At 50.0% G+C, this 15,802-nt stretch overlaps 6 protein-coding genes across 6 annotated transcripts; 5 read left to right on the top strand and 1 right to left on the bottom strand.

Annotated features, from left to right (window-relative positions):
* The first annotated feature begins 32 nt into the window (after nucleotides 1–32).
* Nucleotides 33–2,226, top strand: BJY04DRAFT_170424 (multidomain presynaptic cytomatrix related protein). Its single transcript, XM_073709220.1, has 8 exons — nucleotides 33–311; nucleotides 368–443; nucleotides 500–509; nucleotides 557–753; nucleotides 810–866; nucleotides 917–1,621; nucleotides 1,693–2,116; nucleotides 2,173–2,226. The coding sequence occupies exons 1-7, from the start codon at nucleotides 198–200 to the stop codon at nucleotides 1,809–1,811; spliced, it is 1,278 nt and encodes a 425-aa protein (XP_073574592.1). The 5' UTR covers nucleotides 33–197; the 3' UTR covers nucleotides 1,812–2,116; nucleotides 2,173–2,226.
* On the top strand, nucleotides 2,023–3,856 carry BJY04DRAFT_170414 (NADP-dependent oxidoreductase domain-containing protein). The gene is made up of 6 exons (XM_073709219.1): nucleotides 2,023–2,116; nucleotides 2,173–2,527; nucleotides 2,576–2,662; nucleotides 2,733–2,813; nucleotides 2,872–3,436; nucleotides 3,497–3,856. The coding sequence occupies exons 2-6, from the start codon at nucleotides 2,289–2,291 to the stop codon at nucleotides 3,791–3,793; spliced, it is 1,269 nt and encodes a 422-aa protein (XP_073574591.1). The 5' UTR covers nucleotides 2,023–2,116; nucleotides 2,173–2,288; the 3' UTR covers nucleotides 3,794–3,856.
* Nucleotides 3,857–3,987: 131 nt separating this feature from the next.
* Nucleotides 3,988–5,525, top strand: BJY04DRAFT_170372 (phosphopantothenate--cysteine ligase CAB2). Its single transcript, XM_073709218.1, has 2 exons — nucleotides 3,988–4,102; nucleotides 4,173–5,525. The coding sequence occupies exon 2, from the start codon at nucleotides 4,201–4,203 to the stop codon at nucleotides 5,398–5,400; it is 1,200 nt and encodes a 399-aa protein (XP_073574590.1). The 5' UTR covers nucleotides 3,988–4,102; nucleotides 4,173–4,200; the 3' UTR covers nucleotides 5,401–5,525.
* A 155-nt stretch (nucleotides 5,526–5,680) lies between these two features.
* Nucleotides 5,681–7,085, bottom strand: BJY04DRAFT_233053 (aldo/keto reductase; the record flags this gene model as incomplete). The annotated part of the gene is made up of 8 exons (XM_073719872.1): nucleotides 5,681–5,856; nucleotides 5,920–6,065; nucleotides 6,120–6,175; nucleotides 6,237–6,321; nucleotides 6,379–6,575; nucleotides 6,644–6,748; nucleotides 6,804–6,950; nucleotides 7,017–7,085. 8 exons carry the CDS (start codon nucleotides 7,083–7,085, stop codon nucleotides 5,681–5,683), a joined length of 981 nt encoding a protein of 326 aa, XP_073574589.1.
* A 622-nt stretch (nucleotides 7,086–7,707) lies between these two features.
* Nucleotides 7,708–11,828, top strand: BJY04DRAFT_233051 (uncharacterized protein; the record flags this gene model as incomplete). The annotated part of the gene is made up of 8 exons (XM_073719871.1): nucleotides 7,708–7,883; nucleotides 7,936–8,045; nucleotides 8,095–8,206; nucleotides 8,259–9,002; nucleotides 9,338–9,403; nucleotides 9,457–10,146; nucleotides 10,215–11,046; nucleotides 11,107–11,828. 8 exons carry the CDS (start codon nucleotides 7,708–7,710, stop codon nucleotides 11,707–11,709), a joined length of 3,333 nt encoding a protein of 1,110 aa, XP_073574588.1. The 3' UTR covers nucleotides 11,710–11,828.
* Nucleotides 11,829–12,049: 221 nt separating this feature from the next.
* Nucleotides 12,050–15,552, top strand: BJY04DRAFT_233049 (uncharacterized protein; the record flags this gene model as incomplete). Its single annotated transcript, XM_073719870.1, has 4 exons — nucleotides 12,050–12,503; nucleotides 12,555–13,303; nucleotides 13,358–14,357; nucleotides 14,422–15,552. The coding sequence occupies exons 1-4, from the start codon at nucleotides 12,219–12,221 to the stop codon at nucleotides 15,550–15,552; spliced, it is 3,165 nt and encodes a 1,054-aa protein (XP_073574587.1). The 5' UTR covers nucleotides 12,050–12,218.
* Between the last annotated feature and the right edge of the window lie 250 nt (nucleotides 15,553–15,802).

The following is a 15,802-nucleotide window of genomic DNA, read 5'->3' as shown; positions in this document are numbered from 1 at the left end:
GGTCTGCGCCATCTGAACCACCGCTTTCATCCATCCTCCCAACCGTCACTATTATTCCTCATCACACGACGACCTTCATCATCAATACATCAAATAGGTTGTTGAGTAAGCCTCTAGAAATCAGTGCTTACATCTCAGACCGAGACCGAGACGGTCGCTGATCCCTGCGTTGTCGATTGACATCCGACTTGACTCGCATGCAGCGACTATACCTACCTATCATGCCGTCTCCTACCCAACCCGGAAACACAAAGTTTACCGTCCTCATCCGTTTACCTTTCCCCAGAGGTGAATTCTCAGACCCGCCACCAGTAAGCACTGCGGTCCGGCACTACATTCATTCAACTAGCTATTAACTCATGATGAGGTGGAATGGAATACAGCCAAAGACCAAGCCCTTTGGGATGTTCTCTCCCGGCCCTCAAAGGGCAACGATATAGACTGTTCGTGACCTTGTAACCCAATGATTCACTAAGAATACTTTACTAATCTGATACAGGGAAAGCACTGTATGAATATTGCAACCGCCGACTCATCCGAAACTGACATTATGTAGTGCTGAGAGCTTTGATGTCACGCTGCAATTTCTTCTCCAACAAGCAGCATGGCTGTACGACCGGCAGCTATCGCAGGTTCGCGCGCAAATGCGCAAAGTTGGAACCACGCACTCGAATACTGCCTCTCCTGCCCCGGGCTCTGTTCACTCGAGCACAGCACTAGGGCAACCAGTCAAGGCTGGTGGTCCAAGCAGCAGTAAGATTACGTGTCTGTAGTTTACTTCAGCTCGATCTCTAATGTCTTTTTACCAGGTACAAGAATGCCTTCCCGCTTAGCATCGCAGTCAAAAGAAGCTCCACCACTTCGGGGTAAGAACCGCTGGATAACCCTTTCTGGATGCTGGTCTAATATCAGCCAGCACCAATGCCCCGACGTACTAGCTCTGGAACTACTGTGCAGCAGGTCAAGGGTCCCCGGGAAGCATTGCACCCTAAGACGCCCACACAAGAGTCTAAAGAGCCAAAGTGGGAAAGTCATGCTCCTCGGCCTTCAACGAGCAAACATGAGCAGAAGCCGGCTAGCACCGCAGTTCAGAGATCCCCCGCACTTGAAGAGGAAGACCTGACTTCAAGCTCATCTGAATCTAACTCCGACGACGAAGTCGAGGCAGCGACACGGCGGAGAGGCTTGGGGTTCAAACGGTTTGGACGCTTCTCGACCCATCGACCGGGCTTACGAGATGACGACGACGATGATGATGACGAATCGCCCGCATTCCTCCCTCTCTCACGAGGCACAGGCTCTGTATCTCATGGAACTTCGAGGCATGATCTCAGCGCAACGTTGAGGACGGAGCAGGAAGGTATTTCTGGGCCCCAGCGGAGGGCAACAGGAGTACATCGAACTCTAGGAAAGTCAACTACCACCGAGTCATCCGCCAGCTCAGTCAGCTCAGGGGCACCAGTCATCAGTTCACATACTCAAAGGCGCAATCACGTCCACCATCCTAGTCCTAGACGAGCTGCAGACTTGGCTCGCATGAGTCCACGGCGCTCCAACGTTTCCGGCAGAGATATAAGCGACGGAACACCCAGCATGGGAAGCAGCTTTAGTGATTTAGATGGTGTGTTGTTCCTCTCTAACTCCGGAAATCCGACATTAAAGCTTGGCGCTGACTCGAAATGTTAATCACAGATACGAGTGTCACCCAATCAATGCTTGAGGAAGCGTTGTTAAGCAACATGCAGCACGGCGGAATGGCGAGTAGGATGAGTACAATTAGCCAAGCCCTTCGGAGTCGCTATCTACCTTGATAGTTGGTAAATATTCGGGAAGAGCCGCACGACAGTGCTGGCCGTACGATGACGGGTTGCCAACTGAAAGGTAAGCGACGCTTTGGGCAGCGTCAGGATACGCCCGTTTCTGGCAAATGATGATGCTGGGCAGTCAGCATTCTTCCCCTTTGGGCCCGACTAACCGTCTACAGAACGGAGTCTAGAGCACGACAGTTTGGGTTAGATCCACGCTGTCGCTCAGAGCAATTTCCATAGCTCGTGCTATACTATGCTTATTATTAAGATTTGCTCGAAGGTGTCTTACTTAACACACAGTCTAATAGGTAGGTTCGGATCCCCATTTCTTGTTCAACAAAAGCTCGTATTGATGACAGACTAGTGCACCCTGCTGACACTCCACCAAGGACACCAAATTATGGCACATCGGAGATTTCAGGATATCTTCGGTGATGCTTCCTGGTTGTTCATAGTCAGGGAAGGTATCTGGACATCAAGATGTATATAAGGTCTCAGGAATCTCGCCTGAAGCCACCTATTGCCATCAGAGTCAAACAGTCACCGAGTTTCAATTTCTACAACCTTTGCTCAAATCACAATCCTATCTTGAAGATGTCTTTTTGGACCTTCGCACCCAAACCCAAGACCCCTCTGGGGTATCACCGGATCCTCGCCCCTACTGCTGGCGTCAAGGTATCTCCTTTGTGCTTAGGAGGAATGAACTTTGGGGAAGGCTGGTGGGTACCTCAAGTGTATGGTGTTTGATTGAGTCTAAGGCATTGTAGGGAGCATTTTATGGGAAAGTGCAAGAAGGAAGAGGCTTTTGCGCTCATGGACGCGTTCTATGACTTTGGAGGAAATTTCATCGACACGTAAGATGCATCTTGCTTTTGGATCCGATACGTTGAAAAGATTAGAACAATCTCTAACCTTATCTAATAGTGCTAACAATTATCAAGAGGGGGATTCCGAGAGGTGGATTGGGGAATGGATGGAGAGTCGAAGGAACCGCGATCAGATGGTGTACGTTTTGCTCTGTACCAAAACCTTCAAGCATTCGTCACTAAACCGCGCCCACAAGCATTGCCACAAAATATACGACCGGATTCCGTGACCCACACATTGACACCGAGCGCATTCAGTCAAACTTTGTCGGCAACTCGGCCAAGTCACTCCGCATATCAGTCGATTACAGTCTGAAGCATTTGCGTACTGACTATATAGACCTCCTCTACGTGCACTGGTGGGACTTCACGACCGGCGTGGAGGAAGTCATGCACGGCTTGAATGCTCTAGTTACGGCCGGCAAGGTTCTGTACCTGGGTGTATCAGACACGCCGGCCTGGGTGGTCGTCAAAGCGAACGACTATGCTCGTGCCAATGGCTTGCGTCCCTTCTCCGTCTATCAAGGGCTCTGGAACCCCTTGCGCCGCGATATGGAGAGCGAAATTGTCCCTATGTGTCGAGACCAGGGCATGGGAATTGCACCATGGGGCCCACTTGCCCAGGGAAAGCTGAAAACAACCGACGCTCGAGATCTTGCTGGTGGAGGCCGTTCCGATCAGAGCATGACGGACGACGAGATTCGCGTATCAGATGCTCTTGATGAAGTTGCGAGACGCAAGAACACGACTCTTCCCGCCGTGGTATGCCTTGAGTTTTCTCTAAATATCCGAAACCGTCTTGAGCGGAACTGACGGTCTCAGGCCCTTGCATATCTCCTTCACAAAACACCATACGTCTTCCCGATTATTGGGCAGAGGAAAATCGAGCATCTGGAGGCCAATGTTGAAGCCCTCAGCATCGAGCTTCTCAAGGAGGACATGGATAAGATTGACACTGCAGTACCGTTCGATCCTATGTTTCCGATGAACTTCATCTTCCAAGGCAAATACGACTTGACGCTCACGCCTGCCGATATACCTTTGACCCGGAAGGCGGGTCACATCGACGCGCCGCCTCAACAAGGTATCATCCCAGCAAAGGCGCGAGATGAGAAATAGGGCTAGGTCTTAGATAGGAGAGTACCAAGAGATACCTAGTGCTCCAGGTAGTTCAAAATTGGATCCTTTGCTTTTTAGTAGTACATAGTATAGTTCCGTGTAAATACTCCGTAACTCCGCAGCTCCATATCATGTGACCACACCGTAATTAGGTACGGATACCGGAGGCGGTTCAGTTCTGCCCCTCGGCAATCGTCGGTCGCTCCAGATTGTTGATCCAGTCTGACATCAGTGAGGCGTACAAGAGAGTACCTTGTATATAAGAGAACAGCTTCAGCTTTTTCGTATTTAACCAGTCGATCTTACAAGGTAAGACCCATGATCGCATGTTATCATTCCTTGCGGTACCTTCTCTAACAACTCCTCTTGCGTTTTAAAGCGTTCGATTACCTACCCCGCCAAAAGAAATGTCTCCTGCAGACACCGAGCCCGCCTATTTCAGCAACTATCCTCCACCAAAAGTCCTTCCCAAACATGAATCGCTGGCCAGATCCTTCATAGATTATCATGTCGAGTCCAATCGACGCCTGGTGCTTGTCACCTCCGGTGGAACGACCGTACCCCTCGAGAACCAAACTGTCCGCTTCATCGACAATTTCTCCGCAGGAACGAGAGGCGCGACATCCGCGGAGTACTTTTTACAGGCAGGGTATGCGGTGATTTTTCTCCACCGACAGTTCAGCCTGCTCCCATACTCCCGACACTACAGTCATTCGACCAATTGCTTCTTGGACTTCATGGACGAGGCCTCTCCTAGCGACGCCAGCAATTCAGATCATGGCCATATCATGGTGCGGAACGAGTACCAGGATGAAATGCGGGACGTGCTCCGGCAATACAGATACGCAAAACAGAATAATCTTCTCCTCCTTCTGCCATACACCACAGTCTCAGAGTATCTTTTTGAGCTTCGCATGCTTGCCAAGTGCATGAAGCCGCTCGGCCCTAATGCCTTGTTCTACTTGGCCGCAGCGGTTAGCGATTTCTTCATCCCTCGCGACCGGATGGCTGAACACAAAATCCAATCGTCGGAAATTCCCAAAGAGTTCACCGGCAACGACGAAGCGGTCGACGCAGACGATATCTATACTGGCGGGTTCGAACAGAAACAGGCAACGTCAAGCAAGAAGCTCGTCATAAACCTGGACCCTGTTCCCAAATTTCTACATCAGCTCGTGAACGGCTGGTCGCCCGAAGGCAGCATGATTGTTTCATTTAAGCTCGAAACCGACCCTAACTTGTTGGTCTACAAGGCTCAAACAGCGCTCCAACGATACGCGCACCACCTTGTTATCGGAAATCTTCTTTCCACCAGGAAGTGGGAGGTCGTGTTCGTCACACCAGACGCTCCTTATGAACGATGGATTCGAGTCCCCAAATCGAGGCGGAGCAAGAGCATATCCGGCGTTGAAAACCAGGTGGGACTGGCCGAGGCAGCCAAGCGGTCGGCAGACCATGCGGATACAACCGCTGAGGATGGAGAAACCTCTAAGGGTGGCAGTGGTGGACATACTGGGACTCGCGATGGGACGGAGATTGAAAGCTTGATCATACCGGAGTTGATAAAGTTGCACTCCAGCATGATTGAAAAGTTCAACCGTCAATGAGCTGCCTTCCATACTGCTCTGTATCCTTATAGCGCATTGTTGCGAGTATCACCATGAGTTATATAGGACCAGCAGCTCTATAATTTGGTCCTCAATCATTCTTCAATCTATCTTTGGCTCGATACCCTGGAAGATAAAGGCTTAAATGGAGATCACGGTAAAGAAAACAGTCTCTGGCCTCTATCATATTGTCTCAGTCGTACCATGCTCTATTTAGGTAGGAGGGCATGAAGCCCAGAACAAAAGATAATGATTAGACAGTTGTCTGCACAACCAACAATCATGCCTGGTTCTTCAACCTCTTCTGCGCTTCCGCCCATTCAAGCGCGCTCCTTTTCGCGCTCTCCTCGCCTACTTCCCCGAAAATATCAACTCCTAATCGCGCAGGGAAGTTCATCCTCTGGTGCCTTTCCAGCGATTGGATAGCCTGGAAGGCATCCTCAGGGAGAACAAAATCTATGATTGCCATTCAATGTCAGACGTATGTTTGAGGTCAGGTCACAGAGGTCAAGGACAGACCTTCAAAATTGCTTTGAATTCTCTCGGGCGTCACAGATTTCGGAAGTACGACTGTTCCTCGCTGAACGGCCCAGCTAATGAGAACTTGGGCGGGAGTTTTGCCTAGTGATTTTGCTGTCTCGACAACCAGGGGGTCGTCGACAGCTCTGCGTTTTCTTGTCAGCGTCTTTTCAATTTGTTCTTTTGGAATGTTCTCATACCGAGGGATGTTGTATATGTTGTTCCCAAGCGGTGAGTATCCTGTTACCACAATACCCTGAAAATTGTTAACTGACGAGTTCTTGGAGGTTCCATCGCCAGGCTTCCTGCTATTATACCTTCTCTTTGGACCATTCCAGAAGGTCTCTTTGCTGGAGGTAAGGATGAGCCTCAATTTGGTTCACAGCGGGTGTTATCTTCGCGCTGGAGAAAACCCATGTCAGCTACTCTCTTCTCTGACAACAGATCCTCTGGGCGTACGTCTTGAGCAAGTCTTCAATCTTTTCTCGAGTAAAGTTGCTGACTCCGATAGATCGCACTTTTCCTTTAGCTACCAATGCCTCCAATGCAGCCCATGTGTCCTTAATTGGTACGTCTACCACGTCGATAAGACCTGTTTTCTCGTCGACAGGCTGGGTCGTGGTGTTTGTATGGCGGAAGGCGACTGGCCAGTGGATCTGTAAAGCAAACGTAGGCATTAGGCTTCTGACGGTGGTAGCGACGAGCACATGGGCGGGCGGCTCACAAGATATAAGTCGAGATACTTCGACTGGAGATCGGCTAGTGATCGATCAACCGCAGCTTCAACGTTTTCAGGGTCGTGGTGCGTATTCCAGAGCTTGCTGGTGAGCTATGGAAGTCAGAGCCCAGCGCCTTCAGAGTCCCTGGGTCTAGGGTCATCTCACAAAGATCTCCTCACGAGGCACACCCGATGCCTTGATTCCATCTCCAACTTCGCGCTCATTGCCGTAGACAGAGGCAGCGTCGATGTGACGGTAACCCGTTTTCAGGGCTGCAGAAACCGCCTGTTGCACTTCGTTTGGCTTGGATTGCTATTCTCAGGAAGAATAAGAGATGTTATTATCGCCTTAGCAGATGTACCAACCAAGGGTGCATACCCATGTCCCCAGGCCGACTGCTGGTATCTCGTAGCCAGTATTGAGCTTGAAAGCGCGTTTCAAAGCCATTGTTACGTTGTAGGGAGTGAGACTTGATCTTTGAGGTGTGTGTGTAGTCTTGAGGAGAAATTGTTTGGTATGTGAGCTTTCTAGGTGCGGGGAATTATGTACACTTGGAGAATGAATTTGCGGATTTGAACCCGGAGGTCTCTCTCTTCTCCGAGCCCATTTCCATTGCACTTGTTTGAGGTTATTCCGTTTAGGGCTCTTTTATGAGCTATTGGTTCACTCATAGCTGGTTCCAGTCTGCCTTCGTACAGCTCATTCGTTGTGATTAGGGCAATTGCGTCTTTGTGGGGTGTATCAACGGAAAAAGCTCACCTTTTCCGTCCCGATGCCTTTTCCGACGCCAAAGAGTAGTGCGCCCCCACTCTTTGTTCTCGTGGGGTAACTGACACTTGACAGCTCTCCCATCAGTGGTCTTCATCTGTCGACAAAGCAGCAAGAACCTTCGACGGAACCCGCCTCAACTGCTCGGTGGGCATGCCTGTATTGTCCGTTTTGCAGGCCCCAGCTATGCGCGACGGATCCGTGACCAGTATGGATGCCGAATTCTTAAAAGCCGGCAGGGGCTTGCTTCGGAGACCAACTTAGGTACCTAATCCACGTAATCAACATCCTCGCCCACATCATGGCACCGATTGCTCAGATAGAGTATTTTCGAGTACCACCACGGTGGTTGTTTGTGAAAGTAACGGATACGGATGGAAACTATGGCTGGGGGGAGGCATCGCTTGAAGGCCATACAGAAGCTGTTGAAGGTTGCCTTGTCGCCTTTGCCGAGAGGTTCTACGGCATGGATGCAGAGTATGTTCTCCTAACGGAGCCGGCTCACATATGCTGAATTTTGAATCTCTAGTGACATCGAGCACGTCTGGCAAAACGGGTACCGAATGGGATTCTATAGAGGTGGACCGGTCCTTATGAGCGCTTTATCAGGTGTGGATATAGCTCTTTGGGATCTCAAAGGTAAAGAGACTGGGCTGAGATACTCATCTACATTCTGACGCCACTCAAGCGAGACGCCTCGGTCTTCCGATATATCAGCTCCTTGGCGGCAAAGTGAGGAACAAGCTGAGAGTTTATGCTTGGATTGGTGGCGATCGTCCAGGTGATGTTGAGGCACAGGCGTAAGGAAAACCGTTCTTGTCTTGTGATTATACTCTCACTAACTCCTCGTAGTCGAGCTAGGATTGCACAAGGCTTCAGAGCCGTGAAAATGAACGCCACAGAGGACCTGGCTTGGCTGGACTCGCCTCACGCTTTGGACACTTCTGTTGAACGACTGAAGACAGTGAAGGCATTAGGAATTGATGTCGGAGTTGACTTTCACGGCAGGATCCATAAGGCAATGGCACAACAGCTAGCACACAAGCTCGCGCCCCACGAACCCTTGTTTATCGAGGAACCTCTGCTATCCGAACATCCCGAGTCTGTTGCCGCATTATCCAAACTTGTCCCAATACCAATTGCCCTTGGCGAAAGACTCCATAGTCGCTGGGATATAAAGCCGTTCTTGGAAGCTTCCTCAGTCAGCATTCTCCAACCAGATATCTGTCATGTTGGAGGCATCTCGGAGCTTCGTAGGATTGCAATCATGGCAGAAGCTTATGATGTAGCGTTGGCTCCTCACTGTCCTCTGGGCCCTATTGCCCTCGCGGCGAGCATCCAGGTGGATGCTGTGAGTGCGAACTTTGCAATCCAAGAGATGAGCTTGGGAATACATTACAACGCGGGATCGGCGGACATTGATACGTACATTAAGAACCCGGGTGCGTGGACGGTGAACAATGGCCTAATTGATTTGATGACCGAGCCTGGTCTTGGTATAGAGATAGATGAAGCGAAGGTTCGCACAGCCTCGGTCTCGTCAGCAGCATGGCGTAGCCCGTACTTTCAAGGGCCAGGTGGAGAATGGAGGGAGTGGTAGATGAAGTAGTGCGGGTTAGCTGTGAGGAATATAAAACACATGCTTGCATAAATCAAAGATTTTAGACTGTAAAATCATTGAGGTACTTGCATGGTTATAGTTGTACAGACATTATCTACCTCGCCGGGGACGATGGCACGTGCGTTCCAGGCCATCGCATCCTGCCGCTTCCCCAGGAATTCGGTGTTTCTCCTCTCCCCACATTCCACCTGAACAGAACATCAAGCCCTTCGTCCTGGTCTGAATCGCTCAATTGTGGATTCACGCTACCCCATCCTCTGTTATGACGCGTCTCCCAGATTTTATTCTATCCGATGGAGCCGATCGAAAGCCAGCCCAGCAAGCGACGATGCAAAGAGCGAGTCCGGGTCACTCGTGCCTGCGACAGCTGTAAAAAGCAAGTAGATTTATGAACTTCTCATAGAGTCACATCTGATATACAGTCTCTAGGAAGAAGTTACGCTGTTCAGGCACTCTGCCCTGCTCTTTATGCCAGCGCGCCGACACGAACTGCGAGTACACGGCTGGCTACACTCGCGGCAAGCTGCCGCCAATCCCTACAGTCAACCGTCTCTCTAGTGACACGAATAGTGCCAATCTGCAAGTTGAACCCACTAAAGACCATGAGGCAGACAACTTTCCTCCACATGAGCAACATCAAGCTGCACAAAACGCACTGCGGCCAGATAAACAAGTTAATCTTCCGTCGTCCAGAAACTCCCCCGAGCCTCACCAAACCGATATGGAGGGACATTACGTTGGCCCTGCCTCTGGTGTCTCGTTTCTGATACGTGTGCAAAAACGACTACATGAGCATATATCATTCCCCCCCACTACCCCTATTTTTAATTTTGGTGATGCGCCTCTCCCCAAGTACGATCCATCATTTCTCGTCATTCCAACCAAAGTCGAAGCAAAAGCGCTCCTGGATAGATACTTTGACTTTGCTTTCCCCACACATCGCTTTCTACACCAGCCGCAAGCAGAAGGCTGGTTTGAGGATTTCTATCAAGACCCCGGCGCGTCGCAACCCACCAAACCGGGCGCGATGGCAGTCAGAGCGTTACTCCTTATGATATTTGCCCATGCAAAGCAATGCCTCCCAAGATCCGAAAGCTCCTTGGGCTCCTGTGTCAATAGGTGAGCCCCGTCCCTCGGTGCCTTATTGGGCCCCGTCTGCCAATCCACTAACATGTTCTCCCCGTTAGTGCAGTTTACTTCGCTGCTTCGGAGCATCACCTTGCTACGGAAACAGGACCCGTGTTACTGATTAGCGTACAGGCACGATTAGCTCAATGTTTTTATCTATTGGGCCACTCCCGAATCAATCACTGCTGGAGCCTATTTGGAACGACTGCTCGGCTTGCCATTGCGATCGGCCTACATCGAGGACGGCGGCGTGAGCGGTCAGCGAGTGTGGACTTTGTTGAACAGGAGTGTCGCAAAAGAGTATTCTGGTGCATGTACAGCTTAGACAACTATCTCAGCGCCGCCTTGGGTCGTCCTCGGATATTCCATGATGACGAGATTGATCAAGATTTCCCTGCTATTGCCAATGACTCTCAGATTACTCAAAGCGGCGTTTCTCTAGCTATTTCGAGTGCACAAAGCATTATGCTAGCGCCAGTCTACCATGCGAAGCTTTCCAAAATTATCAGCGGTATACTCCGTGACCTGTATGGGATACGACGTGTCACCCTCCACGCACAATCCGCAGCCGCAGCGAAGTATGGAGCTGAACTCAACCACTGGCGAACTGAGTTATCTGCTTTTGTTGACCTCCCGAGTGTTGACATGCTAATGCTCACTTACCAACGACAATATACAGTCCTCAACCTTGCTTTCTACCATGCCCAAATTCTACTTTACCGGCCTTTCATTCTCAAGGATTTCAAAAATTTAGCACTCCCGGCTCATGACAGCAACAATCTCTCCATTACTGTTAACCAGAATATTCAACACTGTCTGAAAGCTGCACTCAAAATTGCAAGCATCTTGCGTGATTTGTGCGAAAACGGGAAGATGTACCACACGTTTTGGGTAAGGATGGCAGAGTCTCCCAGGGCCATGATTTGTGCTGACCAGTCTATTTTGTTTCAGTTCACCCATTACTATGCATTTTCGGCCATTGTCGTCTTATATGTCCACTTCATCCAGTGCTGTGCTCAAGCGAACAATGCCGAAGCGGATCCGACACATTTCCAGGCAGGTCAGCAAGCTCAACAACATTTAGCATCATGTGGGTCGCAGTCTTCTTTTGCCCGGCGTTATGCCATGGTACTTGAAGAGCTTCGCAAAGAAGCCCAGAAAGGCATCCAGCACAAGCCACATTCAGCATCAGTTGGGCAAATACCACCGGATCAACGTGTTGCCAATAACAGAAGCGTTGAGACGGGCGCCTCTCGACGGTTAGGTATCAACGAACCATATGGTTACGAGCCACCAATAGACTTCCCTCAGCCTACATTCAACGAGAAAACTCATACCACGGAAGCAGTGATCAGCCATAATCCATCCTTGGACTTGTCTAGCTTACAATCAGTGCCCCCAGCCTGGATAGAAGACCTGATGCAGGACGGTAGCCCTGGAACTTACATACCCAGCCTAACGAGCTGGGGTGAGTTCGACTCACTTGCTTTAACAGGCCTGGGAGAATTAGGCTACCTGTTCTCGAACAATAATCTCCAGGGCTACGAAGGTTAAGGGCCCAGCTTCAGCGTCGCATTGTACTTTTGGCTCTTCCCCCGATAATCAAAAATAACTACCTACTTGGCTGCGCATTGGTATCGCCTTGCACGCTTGCGGAATTGTGTGTCCTGATCACTAGTAAGAGGACGATGACTTTTTAAACCCACACTTCAATCTGGTTATTAGAACTTGCAGGCCATGCCGCAAATTTCTGGTTCTCGCCCGGTCTGCCAACCACTAATTCACGCGCGGGGAAACTCATCTCCAAGTTCAAGTTCTGCGGGGACCTGGTGAGGAGCAAATCGGATTTATTTGCACCATCGAAGCCCCGCTTTTGCTTTTCCGAACACAGCCCTAAATATGCAAAGCAAAGTGGAGAGACAGAATGATCCCTCCGAGGCCATGTGAAAAAAAAGGTGTATGAGTGTCGTGGCTCTTTAGTCCCAGCGATATATCCTAGCCCGCAGTTTAGACGCAGTCAGTCGCAGAGGTACTCGCCGTCCACTCTCTCTTAAACCTGGCCAATGCATGCAATGTCTTCAATGGGCAACGACATGGTGATTGACGACCGGAAGGCTTTGGGGAGCCCTACGAAGCTTCCACCAACTCCTCCTGCGGAGACAGAATCACCATTATATACTATCAACGATATTCTCTTACAAAGAGTATCATATCCGCCAGACACGCCACTGGTTGGCTATCCGCGAACACCTCATGGCATTAGCAACTTTGCTTTTTACACTGCGAAAGACTTGGACAAGTTTGCAAATGGAGCAGTTCAGACTCTTCAAAGCTCTGGCCTTGAGAAGGTGAGAGACTTTATTGGAGTTTATAGTATCTTGTGCTGATAGAGCATCTAGTTCTCTGATCCGATTGAGAACAGAGTAGTGGCAATCCTTGGTCCATCGAACCTCGACTACATCATTTCTCTGTTTGCGCTCTCTAGATTGGGCTATGCGGTGCTGTTGCTCTCTACTAGACTCAGTACTGAAGCTTACGTGAACCTCCTGGCCAAAACCAATTGCAATCACATTCTCTATTCCTCTACTACTGAAAAGGCAGTGGGGTCGATCCGCGGCATAGTGCCAGACATTGCTACGCTTCTGATCCCCGATTATCCTGCCTACTCCCTATGCACCGAATCAACCGACCTCCAGGCTCCTAGTCAACCTGAAAGGGGCAGAAAATGGGCCTTCATCATTCACTCCTCAGGCTCTACCGGACTTCCGAAGCCAATCTTTCAAACTCACTCCGCGTGCATTGCCAATTACAGTACGAGTAACTCATATCGAGCTCTCCTGACCCTCCCTCTGTACCATAACCATGGCTTATGTACATTCTTTCGATCGCTTTCAAAAGCAAAGCCCATTGCCATCTACAACGCCAATCTCCCTCTAATGGGTCAGAGCATTCTCGAAGTCATGGAAGTCTTTCAACCCGAGAGCTTTCACGGGGTACCATACGTCCTAAAGCTTTTAAGCGAAGTTAACGGAGGTGTCGAGGCACTTGCTAAGTGCCAGCAAGTTCTCTTTGGTGGAAGTAGCTGCCCAGATGATCTTGGAGATTATCTCGTGAATAATGATGTTCGCCTGATTAGCCATTATGGAGCGTAAGTTGAACCTTGCTGTTGTAGCTGGGAAGGCACATCCTAATGACGAAACAGGACAGAGCTCGGTCAGCTCATGACATCTGATCGCCCCGTCGGCGATAAGTTGTGGAACTACGTTCGGCCTTTGAAGGGCTCCCTACCATACTTGAAAATGGAAGAGCTTGATGACGGCTCATACGAATGTATTGCTCTCGACGGACTGCCGGCCAAAGTCAGCTCCAACTGCGACGACCCACCAAATTCCTTCCGTACCAGAGATACCTTCCTGAAGCATCCCAGTGTTCCGAATTGCTGGAAATATCTAGGGCGCATTGACGACAGAGTCACGTTGGTCAACGGAGAGAAAGTGCTGCCTGTTCCCATCGAGCACCGTATCCGACAGAGCAAGCTTGTCAAAGACAATCTTGTATTTGGACTCGGAAAATCACTGCCTGGCTTGCTAGTTGTGCCCAGTGCCGAATGCGAAAACTCGACTAGCGATGAGATCCTTGATCATATCTGGCCTGATATCGAGGCTGCTAATCAGAACGCGGAGGCATTCAGTCAGATTTCACGCGATATGGTAATTATCTTGCCTGTCGGCTGCGCGTATCCTGCCACTGATAAAGGGACCATGATCCGAAATCGTACCTATCTGGAGTTCAACGACATTATTGAAGCCGCATACCAGCGTCTAGAGGACGGGGCTTCTAGCGCTGTCAAGAAGCTTGATTTGAGTCTTGTGGACCTGCAACATTACCTCCTCAATTTGTTTAGGACAGAGCTCGGGCATACTGAGCTAGGTCTGCGTTCAGACTTTTTTGAGGCGGGAATCGACAGTCTCCAGGCAATCAAGGCTCGGGGTATCATTAGGAAAGACATTGATATTGGCTCCGCTCAACTGGGTCATAACGTGGTCTTTGATTTCGCGAATATTGAGAAGCTTGCCCGTCATCTGTATGCCCTTCGTATAGGTGATCTACAAGATGAAGAGGATGAGCTGGCCGTCATGTCCCAGTTGATCGACAAATATTCATCCTTTGTGGCAACGCCACAATCAGGAGATGAGGTCATTGTAAGTTTATCCCTTTACCTCAAATATCTTTCTCTTGATGGTGATGCTTACTGTTGCCCCTCAGCTCTTAACTGGTACCACCGGATCTCTCGGTGTTTATGTCCTCTCTCGATTGATGCAAAAGGAGAATGTCAAGAAAATATACTGCCTTGTGCGAGCGTCGAGTCCCAGTAACGCTCTAGATCGAGTTCTCTCCAACTTGGCGTCCCGATCACTGCCAATGGTCAATGTCTCAAAGATCGTAGCTGTACCTGCACAGCTCGGATCTGAAGATCTTGGTCTTTCCCGGTCTGTTCTGAACGAGCTTCGCACCTCTTTGACCAAAGCCATACACTCTGCCTGGGCCGTGAACTTCACACTCGGTGTGCGCAGCTTTGAAGTGCAACACGTAAAAGGTGTTCACAACCTAATTAAGCTCTGTCTATCTAGCGAGAGAGGCTCTCCGGCGGAATTCTACTTTTGCTCTTCCATTTCCGCGGCCGCTGGAACCCCATTGCCCGCCAATATTGCCGAAGCACCAGTCCCTGAGCTAGCACATGCGCAAGGCATGGGCTATGCAAGGTCCAAACTAGTCGCAGAACGAATCGTTCGAGCCGCTGCCGAGCAAACCGGCATGGTAGCCAAAGTCCTCAGAGTCGGTCAAATTGTTGGTGATACGGCTACTGGCCGATGGAATAGCACCGAAGCAATTCCTCTTATGCTTCAAACCGCGCACACGCTGAGAGCGCTACCAGCACTTGATGAAACGCCCTCATGGCTTCCAGTCGATATTGTCGCAGACGCCGTCCTCGATCTGACTAATCTCAACAATACTCCTAGCGCAAATTCTACTGCCTGGAGAAGGTTTGCGCATGACCCGCAAACCGTATATCACGTGCAGAATGCAAGGACATTCAAATGGACGGAGGAACTCCTGCCAGCACTACGGGCAGCGGGGCTTGACTTTGAGGTTCTACCAAAGAGGCAATGGGTGCAGCGCTTGCGGGATGGCGAACAGGATCCGAAGAAGAATCCTGCTATTAAACTGTTGGACTTTTTCGCGGAGAAATACGACAATGACAACTTGGGTCGAGCAGGTCTTGTCTTTGAGATGGAGAAATCCGAGGCTGCTAGTCCATCTCTAAATGGCGGCGTAGAACTGATTGAGACTGGGTTGATTAAGAAATTTGTCGATTCCTGGCGAGCCGAATGGTAGTGTGATGAGCTCATTAGTTGATAATTTGACTTGTTTGAATTTGAGGTCTTCCAGCGTATCTGTAGTCCTTGCTCGCGGAGCATAGTAATAGAAGGTGGCCTAGCGCACCAGTAGCAAGCCACCTCCCTCGCAAGGCTGAACACTCCAACTACGCATACTGCACTCTCGCTCCTGGCTTGTTGACACCAGCTCTCAAGTCTTGGGCGAACCAAACCATGTGGAGGCTGATTACAAATCCCTAGACTTCAGA

The sequence above is a fragment of the Aspergillus karnatakaensis genome, assembly GCF_047715665.1.
Source record: "Aspergillus karnatakaensis strain CBS 102800 unplaced genomic scaffold BJY04scaffold_9, whole genome shotgun sequence".
NCBI classification, from domain to species: Eukaryota; Fungi; Ascomycota; class Eurotiomycetes; order Eurotiales; family Aspergillaceae; genus Aspergillus; species Aspergillus karnatakaensis.
This window is presented reverse-complemented; position numbering and strand designations above follow the sequence as displayed.

Excerpts from the sequence above, each read along its gene's own strand:
- BJY04DRAFT_170424 (XM_073709220.1), top strand. The coding sequence starts at position 198 with ATGCAGCGACTATACCTACCTATCATGCCGTCTCCTACCCAACCCGGA. Across the intron at positions 312-367 it reads AATTCTCAGACCCGCCACCA|GTGGAATGGAATACAGCCAA; the intron begins GTAAGCACTGCG and ends ACTCATGATGAG. Across the intron at positions 1,622-1,692 it reads CAGCTTTAGTGATTTAGATG|ATACGAGTGTCACCCAATCA; the intron begins GTGTGTTGTTCC and ends TGTTAATCACAG.
- BJY04DRAFT_170414 (XM_073709219.1), top strand. The coding sequence starts at position 2,289 with ATGTATATAAGGTCTCAGGAATCTCGCCTGAAGCCACCTATTGCCATC. Across the intron at positions 2,528-2,575 it reads ATGAACTTTGGGGAAGGCTG|GGAGCATTTTATGGGAAAGT; the intron begins GTGGGTACCTCA and ends AAGGCATTGTAG. Across the intron at positions 2,663-2,732 it reads GGAGGAAATTTCATCGACAC|TGCTAACAATTATCAAGAGG; the intron begins GTAAGATGCATC and ends CTTATCTAATAG.
- BJY04DRAFT_170372 (XM_073709218.1), top strand. The coding sequence starts at position 4,201 with ATGTCTCCTGCAGACACCGAGCCCGCCTATTTCAGCAACTATCCTCCA.